Source organism: Ammodytes marinus (assembly GCF_949987685.1).
Source record: "Ammodytes marinus genome assembly, chromosome: 6".
Classification (NCBI taxonomy): domain Eukaryota; kingdom Metazoa; phylum Chordata; class Actinopteri; order Uranoscopiformes; family Ammodytidae; genus Ammodytes; species Ammodytes marinus.
Window position 1 is genome coordinate 30,966,378 of NC_137235.1, and position 22,689 is coordinate 30,989,066.

General features: G+C 41.6%; 2 protein-coding genes across 2 annotated transcripts; both read left to right on the forward strand.

The window, feature by feature from the left end:
* Window positions 1–4,091: 4,091 nt before the first annotated feature.
* On the forward strand, window positions 4,092–4,760 carry LOC307252457 (claudin-4-like; the record flags this gene model as incomplete). The annotated part of the gene is made up of 1 exon (XM_080030128.1): window positions 4,092–4,760. The coding sequence occupies one exon, from the start codon at window positions 4,092–4,094 to the stop codon at window positions 4,758–4,760; it is 669 nt and encodes a 222-aa protein (XP_079886254.1).
* Window positions 4,761–8,538: 3,778 nt separating this feature from the next.
* Window positions 8,539–21,765, forward strand: slc25a10b (solute carrier family 25 member 10b). Its single transcript, XM_080029253.1, has 11 exons — window positions 8,539–9,145; window positions 14,612–14,731; window positions 15,144–15,258; window positions 15,388–15,436; window positions 15,559–15,600; window positions 15,695–15,738; window positions 15,828–15,898; window positions 18,365–18,457; window positions 18,553–18,630; window positions 18,786–18,842; window positions 19,731–21,765. The coding sequence occupies exons 1-11, from the start codon at window positions 9,056–9,058 to the stop codon at window positions 19,830–19,832; spliced, it is 861 nt and encodes a 286-aa protein (XP_079885379.1). The 5' UTR covers window positions 8,539–9,055; the 3' UTR covers window positions 19,833–21,765.
* The last annotated feature ends 924 nt before the right edge of the window (window positions 21,766–22,689 follow it).

Genomic DNA, 22,689 nt, shown 5'->3' on the forward strand with positions numbered 1-22,689 from the left:
CCAGGTTTCTGAAAAGCTGGTCAGACCTGGCTGGCCGTGTCATCCTGAAGACTTATGCCAAAGCCTTAGTAACTAGCCTGTCCTCTTTATAAGAATGTAGAAGAACTACAAAAGGTAACCAACCTGTTTTTTCATGGGGTCCAAATACTTTTCACAGCCACACCCAGACACAAGTAGCAGGTAGCCTACATGTTTTCCATGAGCAGGAACGACTCAGGAAATATAATCCAGCCAAAACTGTTTGATATCAAAACCCAATCTTGTCACCATTTGGCACACAAAGGGTTTATAGGATGGATTATGTTTGAAACAGTTACACTCCGTTGTGTGCTCAATCTGAAACATTTTGAACATTTCTGCTTTTCTACTGCTTTTTAAATGGCCGTAAGCGGAGCCGCAGCTCTGTGTAAACACCCAACTTTGAATAGATATTGACATACATATCTAAAAATCTAAAAATAAAGTTTAGCTTAGTTAGGTTCTTGGCTTCCAAAGACCATGGGCCCCCCAAGCCCTAGAAAGCCTTCCCACTTTCTACCCCTTATGGGCGGCCTTGCGTACAACTGACGTCTGCCAAGTGTTGCCATGCAGAAGTGGTTACCTTGTTCTTATTTTAGTTTTTTTATCCAGGCGGTTGGCAACAATGTAAATTGTGTGTTACTGCCACCTACTGCGCCGAGTATGTATCAGCTTAAATTATGTTACTTTCTTTTATAAACTGAAAAATACCCCAATGCCCATAGGCCAGGCAAAGTAAGGCATTTTGGGGCCAAAAATAGAATTAATTGTAAAATAGTTTTTTTCAGCTCAGATAATTTCTATGAGGTGTCCAGAACAACATACTAAAAGTCCTAAGAAATCCTAGTTGAGGAAATATGTTTAATTCTCATCAATCCGAGATGTGTGCCAATAAGGCGAGACAACAATACAACCCAATAGGGCTATTTTTTCCCTTTACTCCTATCAAAATGAAACTTTACACAATGAAAGTATCCATGAAAATTTACTTTTTTTGTATTACAAGTTTCTTTGAAAATGAATTTTAATATGCAAATGAGCTATACACTAATTGTACATGCCCAAAATAAACCCAAATAGGCTTAATTTTTTCCTTTACTCCTACCACAATAAAACTTTACATAGTAAAAGTATACTTAATGGATTGGATTTATATAGCGCTTTTCAAGGCACTCAAAGACGCTTTACAGGGTTCCAGGTTCCATTCATTCACACACAGTCATACTGGTGGTGGTAAACTACCATAGTAGCCACAGCTGCCCTGGGGCAGACTGACGGAAGCGTGGCTGCCATTCAGCGCCTACGGCCCCTCCGACCACCACCTCAAACATACAGCAGTCATACACATTCACACGAGGCAAGGTGGGTGAAGTGTCTTGCCCAAGGACACAACAACAATGACACAGGTGGCAGAGCGGGGATCGAACCGCCAACCCTTGGATCATTGGCCAACCCGCTTAACCACCTGAGCCACGGTCGCCCAAACTTGAAAAGTAACTATTTTTGTATTACAAGTTTCTTCTTAAATCAATTTGAATATGCACATGAGCTCCACACTTATTGAATATACTGCCAATGGGTGATGGCGATGCTGCTTTTAGACTGGCCTCTAACCTGAAAAACTGCCTGGCTTACCTGCCAGGGGTATAACAGGTGCCTCTCAGGAATTAGAACCCCCCCCCCTCCCCCAGTTAGTGTAATGTTTTACTTTTTTCAGTGCCATTCCCTCTCCTATGCTCGAGACGTAGAATCACAGCCTGAAATGGCATGGAGAAAGAGGAGATTGTCCCACACCTTGGGACCAAGTAACTCCTTTGTCTACCTCCTTTTCTATACACTATATCCGTCTTGTTTTTGTTGCTTTCTTTGGTTCTGGTGCCAGAAACAGCTCGTGTGCATTCAGATCAGCATGATGCAACAAGAGTACTAACAAGTCTGTGTCATCACCTACTGAGACTGTGTCTTTTGTTCTGGCAGAGGCATCGTGCTTTGCATGGTCTGTGATACACCATTTTTTGTATTACAAGTTTCTTTGAAAATGTATTTAATATGCAAATGAGCTATACACTTATCAAATATAGGCTACCCCAAATATATCGGATTGGATATTCAATAAGTGTGGAGCTCATGTGCATATTCAAATTGATTTAAAAAGAAACTTGTAATACAAAAAGGGTTACTTTTCAAGTATACTTTTACTATGTAAAGTTGTATTGTGTTAGGAGTAAAGGAAAAAAATTAAGCCTATTTGGGTTTATTTTGGGCATGTACGATTAGTGTATAGCTCATTTGCATATTAAAATACATTTTCAAAGAAACTTGTGATACAAAAAAATTTCATTGTCATGGATACTTTTATTGTGTAAAGTTTCATTCTGATAGGACTAAAGGAAAAAAATAGCCCCATTGGGTTGTATTGTTGTCTCGCCTTATTGGCACACATCTCGGATTGATGAGAATTAAACATATTTCCTCAACTAGGATTTCTTAGGACTTTTAGTATGTTGTTCTGGACACCCCATAGAAATTATCTGAGCTGAAAAAAATAATTTTACAATTTATTCTATGAAAAACGCTATTTTGCCTGGATTACCATTTACCAGGCCTCTTGGCAAATTCATCAATTTATTTACTTTCATGACATGGACTCCATTTTGTCTCAGCTGGTCCTGCATGTTTTGTCTTTTTTGACAGCATTCCTACTCTCCAGAATTGCATAATTACTGTTTCATCTGTAGGCCTATGGCAGTGTTCACATAAACCAGTTGGATGTTTACTATTATTTTGATAGTGCTATTTAAATTGGAATGACCAAATCTTATCATGTTGCAAATGACATGTTCTTTTCTGGTCCTACCTATGTTCCTTACTGTTGAATTTACATTATTGATTAAACGGTACAAAAATCTCCCCCTTGTAAAGTGGCAACCTTACAGGTCTACCAGTACACTCCCTACATTTTAATTACATAGTGTTGAGCGCTCTCTACTGGAGAAGAAATGCAATTGCATCTCTAAACAACATACAGTATAAGCGTTTATAATTATTCCAACTTTTTTATAAGTTCTTCATTTGTGACACCATGTTTTGATTATGATGGGATCTTCAATTATCACACTGTAGGTAACATGGAGAGGTTATGTATTAACTGTTCGTGAAGCAAACACCAGGAAACATTCACGGGCGTCTCACTTGACTCGACAGGGAACATTTTGTAAAGAAACATGCAGTCCGTGAGCACATGCTCTGCCTGTGGTTTTACACTACAATAAGACATGGGCTTTGTTTCATGGTTGTTAGTGAGGCTGCATCAGCTTTCACCTAGACCTCCTTGGCTCCCTCCATTGCTTCAATCTGGCCACACCAACTCAACGTAATGACAACATGGTGGCAATCAACAATGTAACAAAGTGTCCTTGTGCATGCTGTCATTTTTTGCATAACAAGATTGTGTGTGTGTGTGTGTGTGTGTGTGTGTGTGTGTGTGTGTGTGTGTATTTAATATTCAGTAGCCTATTAGGCTTCACATTGCTGCCCTCCTACACCCCTGTGTATGAGATCCAGAGGGACAAGCTGGCCAGTCATAACAGAAGAAAGACACCAAGCCCTCACACCACACGGCTACACCACAAAGAAACACAAGGATCCTCGGCACGCCATCTGTCACTGTGGACATCTGACTGCTTGATTAGTGACTGAAAAGTAAGTTTTATATATGAAAACCTGGTCTGCCTGGAGCCTAATAATGCTCTTATCTTTACTCATCTGACTGTTGTTTCCGCACACATTTTACAACTTCTCAATCATTATAACTGTTGTGCCTTTTTTGTTGTTGCTAAAACAGTTTGTAGGTGCCTAACAAGAAAGGACACTGAGGACAAGAAGGGGACTCATCTCAATAACTTACAATCACTGGAGATCTTTTCCTGAATGACTGAGAATATACTCTGTGAAGACTTGAGTTTCATCTACTCAACTCTATATAACCTCTAACCAGGGAATATCTGAACTGAGGTTTTTCTAAGGAACATTTCTATTTATTTTTTTGACGTTGAGAGTATCTCCAGCAACCAATGGCGTCCACCGGTCTCCAGCTGATGGGCTTGGCGTTGGCCATGCTGGGTTGGGTGTGTGGGGTGCTGGTGTGCGCGGCCCCCCTGTGGCGTGTGTCTGCCTTCATGGGTGGACAGCTGGTGATTGCCCAGGTGCTCTGGGAGGGACTGTGGATGAACTGCCTGTCTCAGAGCACAGGCCACATCCAGTGCAAGACCTACGACTCCACCCTGGCCCTGCCCCCATCTGCCCAAGCCGCCCGTGGCCTCACCGTTCTCTCCCTGCTCCTCTGCCTCCTGGCCCTCATGCTCGGGGTGGCGGGGGCCAAGTGCACTCACTGCATGGGCGACGGAAACCAGGCGTCCAAGGCTCGCACGGGTAGGATAGCAGGGGTCCTCTTCTTCGTGGCTGGCCTGGCCTTCTTGATACCCATCTGTTGGACCGCCCATGCGATCATCAGGGACTTCTACGATCCCAACGTTGCAGCGCCTTTAAAGAGGGAGCTGGGGCCGGCGCTGTACCTGGGCTGGGGGGCCTGCGTGATGCTACTGGTGGGGGGCGCCCTGCTGCACATCGGCTCCTCTCCGCCGGGAGGGAAAACGCAGCCTGTGTTTGGAGGAGCAGCCAAGGACAACCCACGTTCAGGGGCAGCAGGAGAGGTGAAGCCCCAGGATAAGTCCTTTGTATGAGGTCATTTTGGTTGGACATGTGAAGCACAAGACAAGGTTACAACCTCCTCAGACCAGCTTCTGGAAACTGCAAGGTCACAATTATATATTAGAGGATATTCAGCCTATACTGTGGTTTATGTCGTATGGAGCAGAGGTAGTGTATTTTTCTTTGAAGGTACTAAATGAAATTTTTCAGCAACAGACTTGCTAGAAATGGAATATAATATCAAAAGTATGTTTTAATTAGTGTATAAGTTTGTTCTTTCTTTTGCACCTTAGAATGAAGCCGCCATGTTGCAACCCCATGTTTCTACTGTAGCACAGAACTGAAAGACATAACAGATTGAAGTGTGTTTATATATAATGGGTGTCCGCTAGAAATGCACCTGTTGGAAGTTGAAATATAAGTATAGAATAATTAACTAAATATATCTTCTCCTTATTGATTGATATTGTATAAAGACTTAGTGCAGAGGTGGATAATGCAATCTTTAGTAACTTGCCTATTGTCCTTGAAGGCCACTGTAGCCTGTGTCAATTATCTGAAAAGGAGGGGTAAGCAAGTGAGCCTTGAATTCTTGAACTTTCATCACTAGATGACAGCAAATCATACCTTTATTAACACATCACCTCTAAATTATGATGTGGATGTCTTTGGTAAATGATGGTTTGACATTTATTAATAAATGTACGTGATAAACTAAGGGTTTCCAATACAATTTACAGTATCTAATAGTTTGCTTTCAGAGTGGGAGTTGACATGAATTGTGGGAGGATTTAAGACGTTTAGTGGTTTACTAATGTGTGTGACTTACATTTCTCAAATTCCACTCTGCCTCTGCTTGTGTGTGCGTGTGTGTGTGTGTGTGTGTGTGCGCGCGTGCGTGTGTGTGTGTGGGTAGTCTGTGTACAGAAGGCCAGTGTACAAAGTATATTTGTGTGATCACGGAAAATATGATTGCGCAGTCAGAGTTACGCCTGTTTGTTTACTATGTATGGATGAATTTATTGGGGGGGGGGGGGGTTACTCTTTATATTTGATTTTTCCCTTTTCATTGATTTCTTTATTCTTTTTTACATGTATATGTTCTGTGCTTGTTGACATAACAGCCCCTTTGTCCAAGTGTTAGAGCTTGTTTCATTTCTCCATATATAAGGAAATATAAGATTATTAAAGTTTGATTACTTTCAGTATTAGTAGTTTTGTTAATTCAGTTAAAGACCTACTTCACCGGTGGTAATATGAAGGTGTATTGAGCTCTGAGAACCTATGGAGTATAAATGTGCAAACATTTTTGAAATCAGTTCAGCCTGAGAAAAGGCAGAAAGAGTGTTTTATAGTCTCACTATTTTTACTACCATTTGTGACATCACACTAGTAAACATGTAGGGTTAGGATTAACAGGACAGCTGGGCCAAGAGAAGACTGAGGGAAGAAAACACTCATTCACTATATCATAATAGCGATTTTATAATGTTAGAACGCCGGTTCCGTATGGGTGAAGTATTCCTTTAAATGAAAATAATGTGTATGATAATTGTTCATGCTATGATGTTCATTTTTGACCTTGTGTCCTCTGACTTTAAGTCTGTTAACGCTCACCCTTACACAAAAGTAGTCTTTGGGCTTTCACTTGGTCCGGATAAAAAAAAATAAAAAAATGTGTTAGCTGTTGTCAGGGTAAGGAAACATAATCTGTCATTTTTTTCAATTATGTTTCAGCCATCTTTTGCCACCTTATAGATGATTTTTTTTTTAAAGGATCTGTGAATTGGGCTATAAGTCATATTAGATTCAATAACATTATATAGTACATTATTTGGTACATTCCATACATGTGTCCACTTTTGCTTTTTTGTACTGATTATCTTTTGTATAATTTACAACCACTTATAAATGTGTTGTATAGAAATGTTTTCATTCTTCTTAATCTGTCTTTCCTTATACATTAGATGTACGCCCCCTGATATGGAATGGATTGTTTGAATAAATACTAGATGTGTCCTCTTTACCATCTGTCATGTTTTCACAGACTATGATAGGTGTTATGCCATTGTGTTGAATAACCTGTTTTGTCGGTTGTGCTTCATGTCTGTCATATTAAGAGCTGGAGTAGTAGTATATGACAGTCGTCTCCATGTAGTCTTGCCGCCTGCGTGCTGCAAAACACAGAGGAAGAGATAGAGAATGGCTTTTGAGGGCAAAGGGCAAAAGGGTAGACCCGCTGCTCTGTGGACTGTGCAGAAAGTTCCTCTTTCTTGGAGAGGAACAAACAAGTCTGTGTGTAGGATATCTCTCCATGTTTATCACCAACCAACCTCACTGCAATGATTACACACTGAGTGAACAAAGAAATCCTATAAAGTAGGATCATTTAAAGGAGAATTAAGTGATATATTTTTTAAATAAACATGTTAAATCACTTCACATTCCTACAGCAATCACTTAAACAATATGCACAGTTCATAACACAGGTCTCCCAGTCACTCAGCTCTGCAGTAACTGCAAGATAACATTTTGAGTATCCCGCTGTTTTTATCCAATCAGGAGACAGAGCGCTATAAAGAGGCGGGTCTCTTTTCCCGTGAACGATGACTCGCTGCTCTCCATCGCGGCACTAGCTATCTGACAAAGACGACTGTGTGTTCATGTGGTGGTGACGTAGGGACGAGGGAGGGGACCGCTAACTACAGTCATTGACAGGAAGTTAGCTAAAAGGACCATATTACTTCTCCTTTAAGTCCATAGAAGATGTGCTTCAACTTAAAGCTGGGGTGGAGGATTTGGGGAGAAAATGGCAGTTGGGATAGAGATTTGAATCCAAATACCTCAACCGCTCCACTTGTTCTCTATGGTCCCTCCCTATGGTCCCTCCCTGACACGCTCTACACACCAACAAAGTTGTGCCAAAGTGAATGGACAGTCCCAATAGCCAATAAGAACAGAGAATCGGAGCCTCGCTCTGATTGGTCAAAGTGTCCGGCTCATTTTAACTTTGACCAATCAGAAATCACATACCCCAGCTTTAAACGACAAGTTATGCAAAATACACTTTTTCATGGTTTTTCAACATTAATATGGATCCCTGGTGTGACTAGAGACTCGAAAAGTATGACAAAAAAACAACTCAACCTAGGGGAGAAGCCACACACCCTATTTCCAACCTAACTAAGCACTAGATCTACCTGTGATAATCACACTCCCAGATCAGAGAATACAGGGCTTTTTGATAGGTAGGCCTCACAGAGATAGGCTTTAAAAATGAAGCATTTCAGACAGAGGCTGAACAGAGGAAAATCAGCAATGGCGCTGTGAGAAATGTAACTTTTTTTTTGGGACACCACACCATGAAAACAGTTTCTAGTAGAAACCCAAATTACAATTTTTACCTGAAAAATAATAGCATATTATGTGCCCTCTAAATAACTTTTCTCGTTCCTCTTGCATATAGGCCTAAAGCCTATGGGCCTATGTAATGTTTCTGATATTCACTCAGAATAAACTGAGTCACGCGCCTTTGCAGCTTCGAGCTCACGGTTTGATTCATGACTCTTTATTGTCTCAACTCTGAACCCAACAACCTCCAAATGTGTCTGAGCCTTGTAAAGAGACACCGCATGTGGACAAACGTTACGAATAATTGTAGCCAAACTATTTGCTCTGTGTTACAGCCTGCTCGCTTGAGAACGTCGACTATTGTCCCCTTAAAGAGACAGTGCCCCTTTCGCCTGTCTGTTTATAGGTGCTGCTGCAGGGAGGATGCGTATCACTTTAAAAACCCACATGACAGTTCATTGGGGGTGAAAGTGTGGGCCGTGCGAGTTTGTGCGGTTGGGGGCTTTAGCATTCTCGTCGTACCCCCGCTTGCCGACCTTTGGACCTCGCAGACCGGGGCGGGTAGGCAGCACCGCCGTCCACGGTGGCAATTGGCTGGCACTGCACTCTTCTCCTCTGTCTACAGCTGCTTCCTATAGCCTACTGCACCACACATCGTGGCCCGAAAAAAAACAGCACACGGCGCACGCGCTCACACACTCTTTTCCATGCACACACACGCATTATGTGGCGTGAGTGCGCGCGAAGCTGCCCAAAGTCCCCCGTTCCCTGGCGCAGTCTCCTATCGGAATGTTTGAAGATTAACGAGGTTACCCGCGACCTGTAGCAGACCACAGCAGCCTACACCAACAGAACCCTGCAGCAGGCCAGGAAGCCGACAGAGCAGGCGGACACCGTGTCGAGTCAGGACTTGGAGTGAAGGAAGTCACCATCTGCTGTAAACCCATCGTACCGCTGGCAAGAGCCCCAAGGAGCCATGACCGAGAAGCGGATGTCCCGGTGGTATTTCGGTGGGCTGGCGTCCTGCGGAGCCGCCTGCTGCACGCATCCTCTCGATCTGTTGAAGGTGAGGGGGCTGGAGAGAGGGAACGGTCGGCGCTGTGAGAGCGAGTGAGCAAGCGCAGGCCCGAACAGCTGTTTCCAGCGGGAGTCGTAGTGGACACGTTCTGCACGTCAGTGTGAGATAGACTCGCGTATTGCTCGCTAAAGCTGCACGGAGCTTTTAGTGCCCTCCATGAGGTATCGCATGTCTTCGGTGGCATCGCTCATATGTCTTGTCAGGATGTTCAAGGCTGCCAAAATATAGGACGAGAGTTAGGGCAAGTGGAAGTTGAGCACTTTAATTGCATACGGTGTTAATAATTATATAAATTTCTTTAGCATGTTTTTCCTCCCTGTCTTCACCTGACAGCAGCTGTGTGTCAGCTGGGTCATGCATGTTCACTCTTGTTCAACTCAACAGCACAGAGGAGTAGCCACGTTTTATGCCAGCACATATATACCATAGTGGGCAAAACCGTTCCTCACTTTAGCCTACTAATAGGCTACCTCTCTTTAGGTTATATTAATGGAAGGCTGTGGCACATGACCCTTATAACACTAACTGGTCCTGAGGATGTCACATGGTGTGTAATTGCTTAGACAAGGCCAGTAATCATCACGTTACAGTCCAACTGTCTGCTTGAGGGCTTCATGTCTGCCCAAACGTCCTTGTTGGCCGGTGGTCATTGTAAGTCATAGTAGGTATAGGACTGAAGGCGCTCCAATGTGTAAAGCTTGTGGCTCTACTTGTCATATTGAGAACCACCTTAGGCATTCAAACTGGAGTGTTTTCACATATAACTTTCTATCAACATTTTAAAAATGAAATAACTCAACCGATTACATTCTTAACACATTCAACCAAAGCGTGTTTCTGAGGCCTGTATCATCGTTGTAAAAAAAAAAAAAAGGCGAAATAAAATAAAAGTCTGATGTCACCGTCAGGAACAAACCTTTCACAAATACTTGTGTTCGGAAGTGATCTGAGGGATTTCAACATAAGCTGACTTGTGCACAATTAACTCCTTTGTCTCAGGAGCTTTACTGGCACAGACCAGAGTGAACCTGCTGTTTTTTTTCAATGTCACTGCATTGCCATTCCAAGCCTACCTGTTAACAGTGAACAGTGAGCTTTTGGTAAACAGTAACCCATTCTTTGGTGGGTAAAAACTAGTTCAGATAATTGAATTTTAAACTGGTATTTATCTGTATGTACCTGATTCTCTTAATGTCAGAAAAGGGTTGGAATTAAGGAAAAACTACGGTGAGCTGGCTGGAGGTCAGTTGTTTGCGGCGCAGATTGACAACTGACGATCTCTACTGGGAGACGATTTATAGGTGTTTGAATTGGTAGGGTTCCTGAGTTGTGGTTGTGTGCGTGTGTGTGTTTGTGTGCATATGACTTACAGTGGCTTGAAAAAGTATTCATACCCCTTGAACTTTTCCACATTTTGTCACGTAACAACCAAACACGTACATTTATTTTATCGGGATTTCATGTGATAGAACAACACAAAGTGCAGCATAAGTGGGAAGTGGAATGAAAATGAAACATGGTTTTTAAAAAAAAATTATAAATAAAAAACTGAAAAGTGTGGCGTGCAAAAGTATTCAGCCCCCCTGAGTAAATACGTTGTGGAACCACCTATCGCTGCAATTACAGCTCCAATTCTATTGGAGTTTGTCTCTACCAGCTTTGTACATCTACAGACTAACATTTTTGTCCATTCATCTTTGCAAAATAGCTCGAGCTTCAGATTCAGCGTCAGATTGGATGGAAAGCGTCTGTGAACAGCAATTTTCAAATCTTTCCAGATATTCTCAATTGGATTTAGGTCTGGACTTTGACTGGGCCATTCTAACACATGACTATGCTTTGATCTAAACCATTCCATTGTAGATATGGCTGTATGTTTAGGGTAGTTGTCCTCATTGAAGGTGAACCTCCAACCAGTCTCAAGTCTTTTGCAGACTCTAACAGGTTGTGTGCCCTGTATTTGGCTCCATCCATCTTCCCATCAACTCTGACCAGTTTCCCTGTCCCTGCTGAAGAACAGGACCCCCACAGCATGATGCTGCCACCACCATGTTTCATGGTGAGGATGGTGTGTAGTATAGGGTAATGTGCAGTGTGAGTTTTCCACCACACATTGCATTTTGCATTATGGCCAAAAACTTCAATTTTGGTCTCATCTGACCAGAGCACCTTAGTCCAACCCTTGCCACAAACCATTCGGGGGACGCAGCATATGCAGATAAGACCAAAGTTGAAGTTTCTGGCCTAAATGCAAAATGCAATGTGTGGTGGAAAACTCACACTGCACATCACCCTGAAAACACCATCCCTACCGTGAAACATGGTGGGGGCAGCATCATGCTGTGGGGGTCCTGTTCTTCAGCAGGGACAGGGAAGCTGGTCAGAGTTGATGGGAAGATGGATGGAGCCAAATACAGGACAGAAAACCTGTTAGAGTCTACAAAAGACTTGAGACTGGGTGGAGGTTCATCTTCAATGAGGACAACTACCCTGATACAGCCATATCTACAATGGAATGGTTTAGATCAAAGCATAGTCATGTGTTAGAATGGCCCAGTCAAAGTCCAGACCTAAATACAATTGAGAATATCTGGAAAGACTTGAAAATTGCTGTTCACAGACACTTTACATCCAATCTGATGCTGAATCTGAAGCTCGAGCTATTTTGCAAAGAAGAACGGGCAAAAATGTTAGTCTGTAGATGTACAAAGCTGGTAGAGACATACCCAAATAGACTTGGAGCTGTTATTGCAGCGAGAGGTGGTTCTACAACGTATTGACTCAGGGGGCTGAATACTTTTGCACACCACACTTTTCAGTTTTTTATTTATAAATTTGTATTTTTAAATCATATTTCATTTTCATTCCACTTCACACTTATGCACCACTTTGTGTTGGTCTATCACATGAAATCCCAATAAAATAAATGTACGTGTGTGGTTGTGACGTGACAATGTGGAAAAGTTCAAGGGGTATGAAGTATACCAGCAGATTGGGTTTGAAATTAGCTCATGGTAGAGGCATAATGCTTTCTTTCTGCTTCAACAGTGGTCTGAGGGTGACCTGAGGCCTCATTTTATTTATACCCCCCGCACCTCCCTCCCCATTTTAGAATAATACCACAAGACAATCACAAGGCCATACATACACAGTGCCATGTATAGTCATGTATTTTTACACTTGTCAAACTGCTAAATTGACATGTCATGTGAGTGAGTGTTACTAGTTTAGAATGTAGCTGACACCAAATGTGGTCCACTATCAGTACTGCTGGTGGTCCAGCTAGTAACACTGTTTAGGGGAGGAATTTTAGGGACGGCTAATATCACATTTGTAGAAATTAGAAAATTACCTGACCCTAACCCTTTGATAAAAGCTGGAGCTACTGTAGTTCTGTTGATATGATTGTGCCCTGCTGTGGCAAAGAAAATCAGCTACTCACTGAGAACATTGTTGCAATTTGCACAACGTTAAGTGAATTTCGACCGCTATTTTTGTGCCCATTTCCCTGTGCTGCAAGCATGGTTTGCAACACAACTTCTCCCACCGCTTCTTGAGCAATGGAGGCTTGAAAGATAACATTATCTATGGCTTAGATCATTGTAATAATATTAACAATAGATATCACGGCAAGGCAAATTTATGAAAAACAAAATCATATAGAAATTTTAAGAAAATGGTCCAGGAGTGATCTATGCTCTATTGGCATGTATTATGTGAGACCAAGCTTTTTCATATTTTAACAGCTTCTTTATTAACTGATAGATGTTAATTTTTAGTTTAGTTGGGATCATTGATTTGGGCAACAGAGTTTTGTAAAGTAATAACATGATATTGAATCATTACTAGATGACACAGCTGAAAGTGGATGGCCCCGTCTTTATTGTGAAGCCCTACTGCACATTTGTTCTTTAACTCTTGTAACACAACCTCGGATGGCTCAATTGTTATCAGCTGAATAATAGCGTGACCTCCCCCTCCCCCCCGAGAGCTGCCATTGTAGAATGAAATGAAATAGTGAGCCCACACACTGTCGACTGGCAAGGTGACCTGCTTCTTCTGCTGTAGATCCTTCCTCTCATAACCCGGCAAATTCAACACACACACACACACACACACACACACACACACACACACACACTCCTCAAAGTTTATTCTGTAGTCGGAGGGGCAGATGGTGACTTGTGAAACAAACAGTGAATGGCTTCATGATGCTATATGCTCTTAACACATACATGTGGAAGCTAACAGCAGAGTTACATATTAAAAGGAATGAGGTGTAATCTAGAGAAGACATTTTTTTGTGAATGTGTCTTTCAGTAAAGGGCTCGACCAAACACACATATCACATAGCTAATTGCCAGTCATGGTTTATGACTTATCAATTTCCTTCCAGGTAGCCATTACATCATCAGATAGGCTGCTCTATTGTTTCCCTGAACGGAACTGATACAGTAGAGTTTCCAAACAAAATTGTCCTGACCTCACCCCTATGAACTTAGTGCTAAGAACATCTTAGACACTTATCAACTCAACGGGGTGTAATATTTCACCACAGTGTTTGTGTGTGTAAGAGCGCGACAGTGACAGTGTCCCCGTTGCACATACACATTAACTTGCTGACAGGCTCAATATGACATTGTCTCCTTAACACACTCAGTGGTTCCCTGTCTATCAGAGCTTTAAGGAGATTAGATTGCTGCAACCAGTGTGTAGTGTTTGTTGACAGGGACTTAACGGACCTATCAAGAAAGGTTGAAAGAGTAATGAGTTGAGTCCAGCAAGACTACAGTGCTGAGACTGGGAACCGTTACATTTTGCTAGTTTAGGTGCCTTTATACTCGATTACTTATTGAAAGGATAAGACAAAGGACACATTGTAGAGTTGCTGACTTTCAACAAAGGGTGGGCTATTTAGAAAACATGTTTATGGTATTCAAACTGCCTGTGTCATCTCATTGCTCTCTTCTTACACACATAGGTCAGCAGAGTCATCGGGGTCAGTACCACAGTGAAAACAGTCCTCTGTGACTGGATGGGTTTGGGTTTGAAAGACGTGTGGTGTCTGTTACCATGGGCGCCGATTGTTGAAAATAAAGATGGTTTTGGGGTTGCACTGTGGGATGTGTAGGATCAAGTATTTTTATGTAGACTGAAATGTTTCAATCCTATCCTCTGACGATTTAGATTTGGACCATTCTATCTGTAATCGTTCCCTCTCGATTCCCTCAACCCATTGGAAGTGCAATATTAACTCCCTGGATGACCTGTTTTTAAGGGGTGCAAAATTGAAATGCCTAAATACAGTATGTGAAGTGGTGTCTTAAGTTGTATCCCAACAATGACCCCAACAAAAACATAAGTTGCTGTATCTGTGGATTTGTACAGTTGATTGAGAACATTAGATATTGAGAGTGACACCAGTGCTAACACATGTAACATGTCTTTTTCCAGGTGCACCTACAGACTCAGCAGGAGGTGAAGTTGAGGATGATGGGGATGGCCGTTCATGTGGTGAAGAGTGACGGGCTGCTGGCTCTCTACAACGGCCTCTCTGCCTCCCTTTGTAGACAGGTATGAGTGTCTGCGTGCATGGCTTCTGCCTGCTCTCTCCAGGGCTCCGTTCTTGCTCTTGTGGTCAACATATGTACTTAATCAAATGTATTAACGTAAATATGATCATCTCAAAATGGACCGACTGGGACTGCAATGAGATAAAATAAATTAAAAAACAAGACAATTGAAATCCTACAATTAAATAAAATACAGAACAATAATACAAAAACAATAACACTCATCATAAAAAAGATATAAAGGTTTGTTGCAAATTTAAAGAGCGCCTTAGCTCTCTGAGAGGAACCCATTTGTCGGTTTGAGAAGAACAATCACATTTTAACTGTCAAAAGATCAACAGGTTGGCTTTATAAACCTTTGGAGGATAGCAATTTGTTGTTGATGATTAATAATCCCTCTCCTCTCTTCTTAGATGTCCTATTCACTCACCAGATTTGCCATCTATGAGACAGTGAGGGACATGTTGAGCAGCACAAGCCAGGGCCCTATGCCCTTTTACCAGAAGGTCCTGCTAGGAGCCTTCGGAGGTGGGAAAAGGCATACACACACACACACACACACACACACACACACACACACACATACACATACACACACACACACATGCAGTGTCTCCACTACAGGATTGTGTGCCAACAAGGTTTCTCTGCCAACAGGTTTCACTGGTGGGTTTGTTGGCACGCCGGCAGACATGGTGAACGTCAGGTAACATGCGGTGACAGTTTAGATCAAATGAAACAGGCCGTGGTTAGATGTATGACCCAGTCTTAAGCATAACTGTGAGTGGATTTCAATATACTGTATATCTAATCTGGTTTTGATTCTAGGATGCAGAATGACATGAAACTACCGCCAGAGCTGAGGAGAAAGTGAGTGTTGTAACTGAAGCTAAACGTTTGGTTGCTCTGGTTCTCACATTGTAATTTAAACCTGGATGTTGTTTTCTTCCCTTCTTTGTTTTAGCTACAAACATGCCATCGATGGGCTCTTCAGAGTCTACAGAGAAGGTAAATCTTAAGCAGAATGCTGCCTGGTGTATCTTCATGTAAAGCACATGGCATTATATCTGACCTCAGACCTGTGTGCTGTCCCACAGAGGGAGCGAGGAGACTGTTCTCAGGAGCCACCATGGCCTCCAGCAGAGGAGCAATGGTCACAGTGGGACAGGCAAGTCACAGTGCTCATTTAATAATGAGGAAACCGTTTGTGTTTTTTCTTTTTGGTTTGCCGTCAAAATGTCTAACATTCATAGCCTGGAAATCCAGACCCATGAACGATAGAGGGTCTGGCCACGATCAATAGACCTTCCCAACTCAAGGGGCGGCACCTACGCGTGCATTTCAAATGCCACTGCACGCAATTGGATAGCACTACAACCAATCAGAGCAATGAACAAGGTGACGTATTAAGTAGTGATGGCCAGATGAAGCTTTTTGAAGCCTTGAAGCCTTAAAGCCAAATGGTTCACAAAAAGGTTCATTTCTCGAGGCTTCATTTGAACCGATTTGAACACAATACAACCCCCCCTGCTGGTCAAACAGTGTTAAATAGCCAGATCATTCTATCAATTTGTAATACACTCAATACTGTCCTGCAACAGTGCAGCCATGGGAATGACTGACTGACATAAATCAATACATCTTAATAAATGCATTTCATGTATTGTTCATGTATTAATTCATATAAATACAACTCATATTTTGTTTGGTGTATTATTATGGGTATGAAACATGATAATGCAAAGAAATCGAATAAATCTATCAATAAACATTTTGTCAAACTTTGAATGACTCATCATGACAGGAATCATTATTTTCAAACTGTCGCAGTGTTATAACAAGGTAAGGGGCAGTGAATGTGCTTGTGCAACTTAAGGATTTGATTCATTTTTATTGAGAAACAAAATGTGTTCCACTGTGCTGGGGTTCAGACATGTTCTCCTTTTGGAAACATCTTCTCCTGCTTTGGAGAACACTCTGACTCTTTCACATGGCACAGCGGAGGCAGGGTGCACAAGAAAGTCACAACAAGTTGATAGGACATCCACGTCTACATCACTCACAAACCAGCCAACACTAACCCGCAAAGTGCGAGTGGATCCACAATACCCGAAGCACTTCTTGAACAAACAAGGCTTCGAACGTCATCAGTCACGTGATTCGCCCAATACGATACAAGCCTCGATACGTGCTTCACCAAAAACTTCCGGGATTACTCGACACAAGCTCCGAAGCCTCGGCACATTACGACCCATCACTAGTATTAAGCCCCGTCCGTTTAGCGAACAGCTGTTAAACTGTTAGATTAAACTCTTGCCGTGGTCGGTCGGCAAAACAGAACGTTCCACTTACTTGCTAATGCAAGATGTGAGTGCTGTCTTCCAACTCTTAAAGTGTCAAAGCAGTCTCAAACTCAAACAACATATCCGCAGCCATCTTTGATGTTTACTATCACGGCTTTGACGGGGCATGCTGTCGTCATCCAGTTACGTCCGCCCCAGAGCACCATACAAAGGGCTCTGGCCCGCCCATATCAGACGGAGCCAATTGAAACGTAGCTCAGGATTTCTTGACATATTAAATGAGCTTCAATGGAGAGTGTCCAGACCAACAGGCGCAGCAAATTTAATTTGCCAGCGCCTGGCGGCAGTTCCAGGCTATAACATTCATGCTTTATTAGCTTTATTATATCGCTGTGCAACAGTGGGCAGCATGTGTGTGTTGGTCTTGTTTCTCTCTCTCGCATATAAAGGTTGAAGTTATTTCGCCAACATAGCCCGCAGATACCACACAGCCCATCTGTAAAATATGTTTCAAAATCTACCTACCGACATGCCGACCTGGTTAAATAGCCTACCACAGGTTAGAGGGATTACACAAATTCCCTCAAATATGAAACAAACCAGAGCTTCTTTTGTGACGACTTAACTTTTTCCACTAGCCTTATTTTTTATATGTTGACACTGCATAAGAATGTACATGTACTCCGCTACCACACAGTAGCTAAACATCAAATTACACTATACTAAAACCCAATCACGGTCCAGCCATATACTAGGTATTCACTGATGTCTTTTTGTATTAGCTAATTCTACCTCAGCTAACATTAACACAGTTTGGATCAGTTTGGATCTCAGATATAAAGAAGACACCTGAGCCATGTTTCACTACTGGAACAGGCTGAGTGAAAGTAGAGAAGGTTTTCAGTTTTGGAGTTTTTGTTTATTATTTCTCTGGAAGTCGAGCTCTGTTGAGACTGAAAGATTGGTGCTTCAGATAACTTCATGTAGTACACTAGCATATAGTTAGCCTCATAGCATAATTGCCTAAATCATATTTACTCTACTCTACTTTAACTCTACATCTACTCTATTCTACTCTACATCTACTTTTCGTTAGCCTAATAGCATAATTGCCTAAGTCATATTTTAAGGGTTATAGAGTAGGGTAAAGTAGATGTAGAGTAAATGTAGAGTGAGTAAATATGATTTAGGCAATTATGCTATGAGGCTAACGATATGCATCAACAGCTAACACATCAACTGGGATCCTTCTTGACCATCTTTTGTTACCATCTTTTTTCCATTAATATCTATCTTTTTCCCCTCCCCTTACTTTTCCCACCTTTTTATAGTTGGCGTGTTATGACCAAGCCAAGCAGCTGGTGCTGGGAACAGGCATGATGGGAGATAACATACTCACACACTTTCTTTCCAGCTTCATCGCTGTGAGTATTTAGTTGTGTGACCCTGAAGGCCCGAGTGAGTCAGTGTAATGTGTACACGGCTCCTTTTAGTGAACTGACCAACTGTTTCTCTGCAGGGAGGCTGTGCTACATTCTTGTGTCAACCTCTGGATGTACTGAAGACGAGGCTGATGAGCTCAAAGGGAGAGTACACAGTGAGTCCCCCCTCCCCCTCTCCCTCTCCCTCCCCCTCCCCCTCCATCCTTCTCCATTGTCTCCTCTGTGCCTCTCACTCCTCATTCCTGTTCATCCATCTTGTTTAGCCCTCATTGTTCATGCTGATCTACTGTGTCTCTCTTTCTTTTTTAAGGGGGTTTCACATTGCATAAGAGAAACTGCCAAGCTGGGTCCCATGGCATTTTACAAGGTAAAAAGAAAAAGCGCTACATACCAGCCAATAACATTACTGTGGTTATTTAGTGCCACTTTTAATCAGAGATCACCCTTGGATGCTTTGATTCACTCTTCGCCTTCTAAAGCACAACAGTCATAGAAAAGACCTCTGCCTGGTACATTGTTAGAAAAAGCAGTATGCAGAGAGAACTCTGGTGCAGAGATCAAGGTGAATGTCTAGGGTAGCCCCTGTCATACTTAAAACTTGCAAGGGCTCTTTAAGTACACACCTATTTGTCTTTATTACCTTTTTTAATTAAGAGATGGGGACTTCATAGTCCTAAAGACATACACACCTTGATATTAAGGTTTAAAAGAGGCTTTTAGATTTTACAATATTGATTGAATTAATGGAAAGCAATGCAAAAAGCATATTGATTGTGTTCAGTTTGCAATCAGCTGTAAGTGGCTTAAAACAACATCCCTGCTTTGGTAGTAGTATTAACACTGCTGCCAAAAAAGAAAACTGTCTGTCTGTGGCTTGTAAGCTACTAACAGAACTCTGTTTACATTTTCTCCAGACTGCCTCTGCCAGCTCAGCCGTCTATCCACAACACAGAATTGTTTAGCAATGAAATATAATATTAACAGTAAATCTATCAAATCACACCAAGTGCTGACAGCCCTGTACTTGACATTAAAAGCATGCTGGTGCTATATCAAGTGCAATAAATGACTTGCACTTATAGTGGGCCGGCAATCCACCTTAATCATAAAGTACCTGTTAGTATAAATAGAGGTTAAATGAAAATTAAATGAAATATGTAAGTACTTTTTAGGCATACTAGCTTTTAATTGCCAGATAAAAAAAAAACTGCATGTGTAAATCTTATCTAATGTAATTTTTTTTTTTTGGTCACAGGGTCTGGTCCCCGCAGGAATCCGCTTGATTCCTCACACAGTGCTCACCTTCATCTTCCTGGAGCAGCTCAAGCAAAACTTTGGCATTCGCATCATCTCCTGAGCGCGCTCCGTGTGACCCGGCCACCTGACAATGCTGTTCACAGCTTGCCCATCATCCATCTTACCTGTTGTGGCATTTCTAAGAAAAGAGGTGGACAAAAAGGGAGTCCTGTTTGTGCCTGTTTTTATAATGGGCTTTTGCATTGTCCTCCTCCTGCTTTTTGCTCTACCTCTAATCACCTCGGATATAAGTGAAATTCTTTTTTTTAAACATAAGTGCACCAACTTCTGGAAGGGACAATCACTGGAAAAACAGAACTGATTTCATTTATCAGTATATCGAAATGATCCATATGATGTTAAGAAAAGAAGAGCGCCAAATATGAAGGTGCTGCGAGGTTATTATAATATGAATAACCTGCCAAATTTTGAGTGAGGAGATTTAGATAATAATTAGCTCTAGCAGATGTTTAGTGAAGTTCTCCAGTGTCATTTCAGGTAGGGAATAGTTACGTGACTGGATGACTCGTATTGTGATTTAGTGCCAGTTTTGTAGTCGAGGGTGAAATTCATCTCGTCACGTTTGACGACAGACTTAAATGTTGACTTTACCTAATTCCGGATCAGATTTGTTGGTATTATTTTCTGTTTTAATTTCAGCAGTGCTTTAACCATGTTTCACCGGAGATGTACACACCATTTAATAACCGTTGGTCGACGTGTGGCTCGGCAGGTTTGGTGTCAGGAATGGGTTTCCTCTTTCAAGTCCTCCATAACACTTCATCACAGGGGTGTCATATTGGGCCCAGGACGGAAGTACAAAATGCAGACAAACACAATGAAAGCCTTGTCATCGGAGCCATTCTTACCAATCTATGATATATCCCATTACTAAAAACACGACTTGGCAAACTGTTATGTAATTACATAATAATCATTCCTGACCAGTGGTGACCAAAATGGGATGCACCCAGGAATTTAACATAGTTGATATACTATTTTGCTTGCTGCTTTTTTTTCTTCACTAAATGAATGTTTTTAGAATAGCGAAATGAGCTTGGCAGGTTAAAATGTAAAACCTGATTCTTCCCCCCTCCCCCTCCCCCACACCCCCCTTTACTTCATTCCTATCCTCTTCCATCATTTCACTTTTTAAAATCTTTTGGAGAGGACCAAGCTCGTTTGTGGGGGGTAAACTGTGAAGCAGAGAATGCATGCTGCGGAATATCTTGACGAAGGTACTCTGTTTTAGTTTTCCTGTATCTGTGAAATTCTGTATGACCACTCGATCTCTAAACGTTCTTGCTGTCTTGAATAGAGACGCCTGTTGAGCATCCTTTTAGAGAAGCGCTTCACTGCACAAGTGTACTGTACGTGTAGCAGCATTTCCATCCGTGATGTTACGGTTTTGTTTAGCTGAATGCACATCAGAAATGTTTTGACTCGGGATGCTACTGTGTTTGATTAGACACTTTATTTAAAATCCCTGAACCCGCGCTGACTAACCTTCTGCATAGAAACACATGCTGCAAACTGGAACATGTTCTAAAAGTAGAAATGTATTTGAGATGTTAAGAATTGATCATGCTAATGGTTTCAATTGAGGGGCAATCTGTAATGTTTTGTGACTCCCTTTATCAGTTATTGTCCGAGAATACGTTTGACGGTTTGGTGATGTTATGCACTCTGTGTTCTGTGCCTGTGCTCTTTTGACGGGAGACCTCGTCAAGTCATGTTGCCTTACAGTGTGTGTCCTCCAGGGGGCGGTATTGTAACGTGTGGGGTATTGATGCCAACAGCCTGGATGATCCACTCACCAGCATCCTTCAAAGCCCCTGCGCCTTCATACAAAGTGCAAACTTATGGAAGCAAGCCAGAAACCTCAGATATAGTGACACTGTGCACCTGCATGTAAACCCCTAACTTTATTCATATGCACAGGAATGAAACTGGAGGGACCCACAGTTCCGGATGTTGTAAATTTGTATTTTGTAGATCACTAACTAATGATTTTGGAATTAAAAATACTAATGTGAAAATGTTCAAAGTGTTTGTGCTGTTTCTCCATCAGCTCTGTTAAAACAGTAGCTATGTTAAACTTTTATTTTGGAAAGTAAATCCAAATGTAATTTATCGCCAGTGTTCGGGAAGCTACTATACTTTGAAAGCATATAGCGTTGTAAACTACCAATTACTCAACAATGGGAGAAGTTGAACAACGGCAAAGCTATCATAGGAATCTATGTAGTTTGGTAACTAAAGCTACTTGGAAAAAAAAATTCAAATTTTTTAAAAGCTTATCAAATTGACAATGTACATGTGATCAGAAATTATAACAAAATATAATATAATACCAAAAGTCACATGCCAAAAAATGCAGCTGAGTTTATCGCAAAAACTAAAAAGAGCCAATTGGTTATTCAGCTCATAGATTAACCAAAACATTTAATTTGATTAACTTTTGTTAATAAAGCAGAAAGATTTAAAAAGAATAACTTCAGAGGTATAAACCTGTACTAAATAAAACAGTCCTCTTTGGACTGTTCACTACTACAATAGCAAGGAATGTCACTTATTGTTGTAAACATAGCCTACCTGGATGTTCTATTATCTGGGGCTCGTCAATGGCGGTTCATGTAGAGAAGCAATGGTAAAATGCATTCCTTTTATGAACCACAAATATAAAAAAAAAATGTCAGTACTAACTTTGCAAAAAGGTAATCTACTTAATCCCTATGCAAATAGGAATGTAGTGGCACTTCCAGCAAGCTACTGCAAAATGAAGTTCAACTATTACTTTTAATCAGTTCACTACTCCTAACACTGCACATCACATCACAAAATCTGGGTTATTTGTTGGAATTTTTGTCATTTCTTAAATCAGCTGCTGGCACCGTGGGCAGCCCTTAAATCCACGT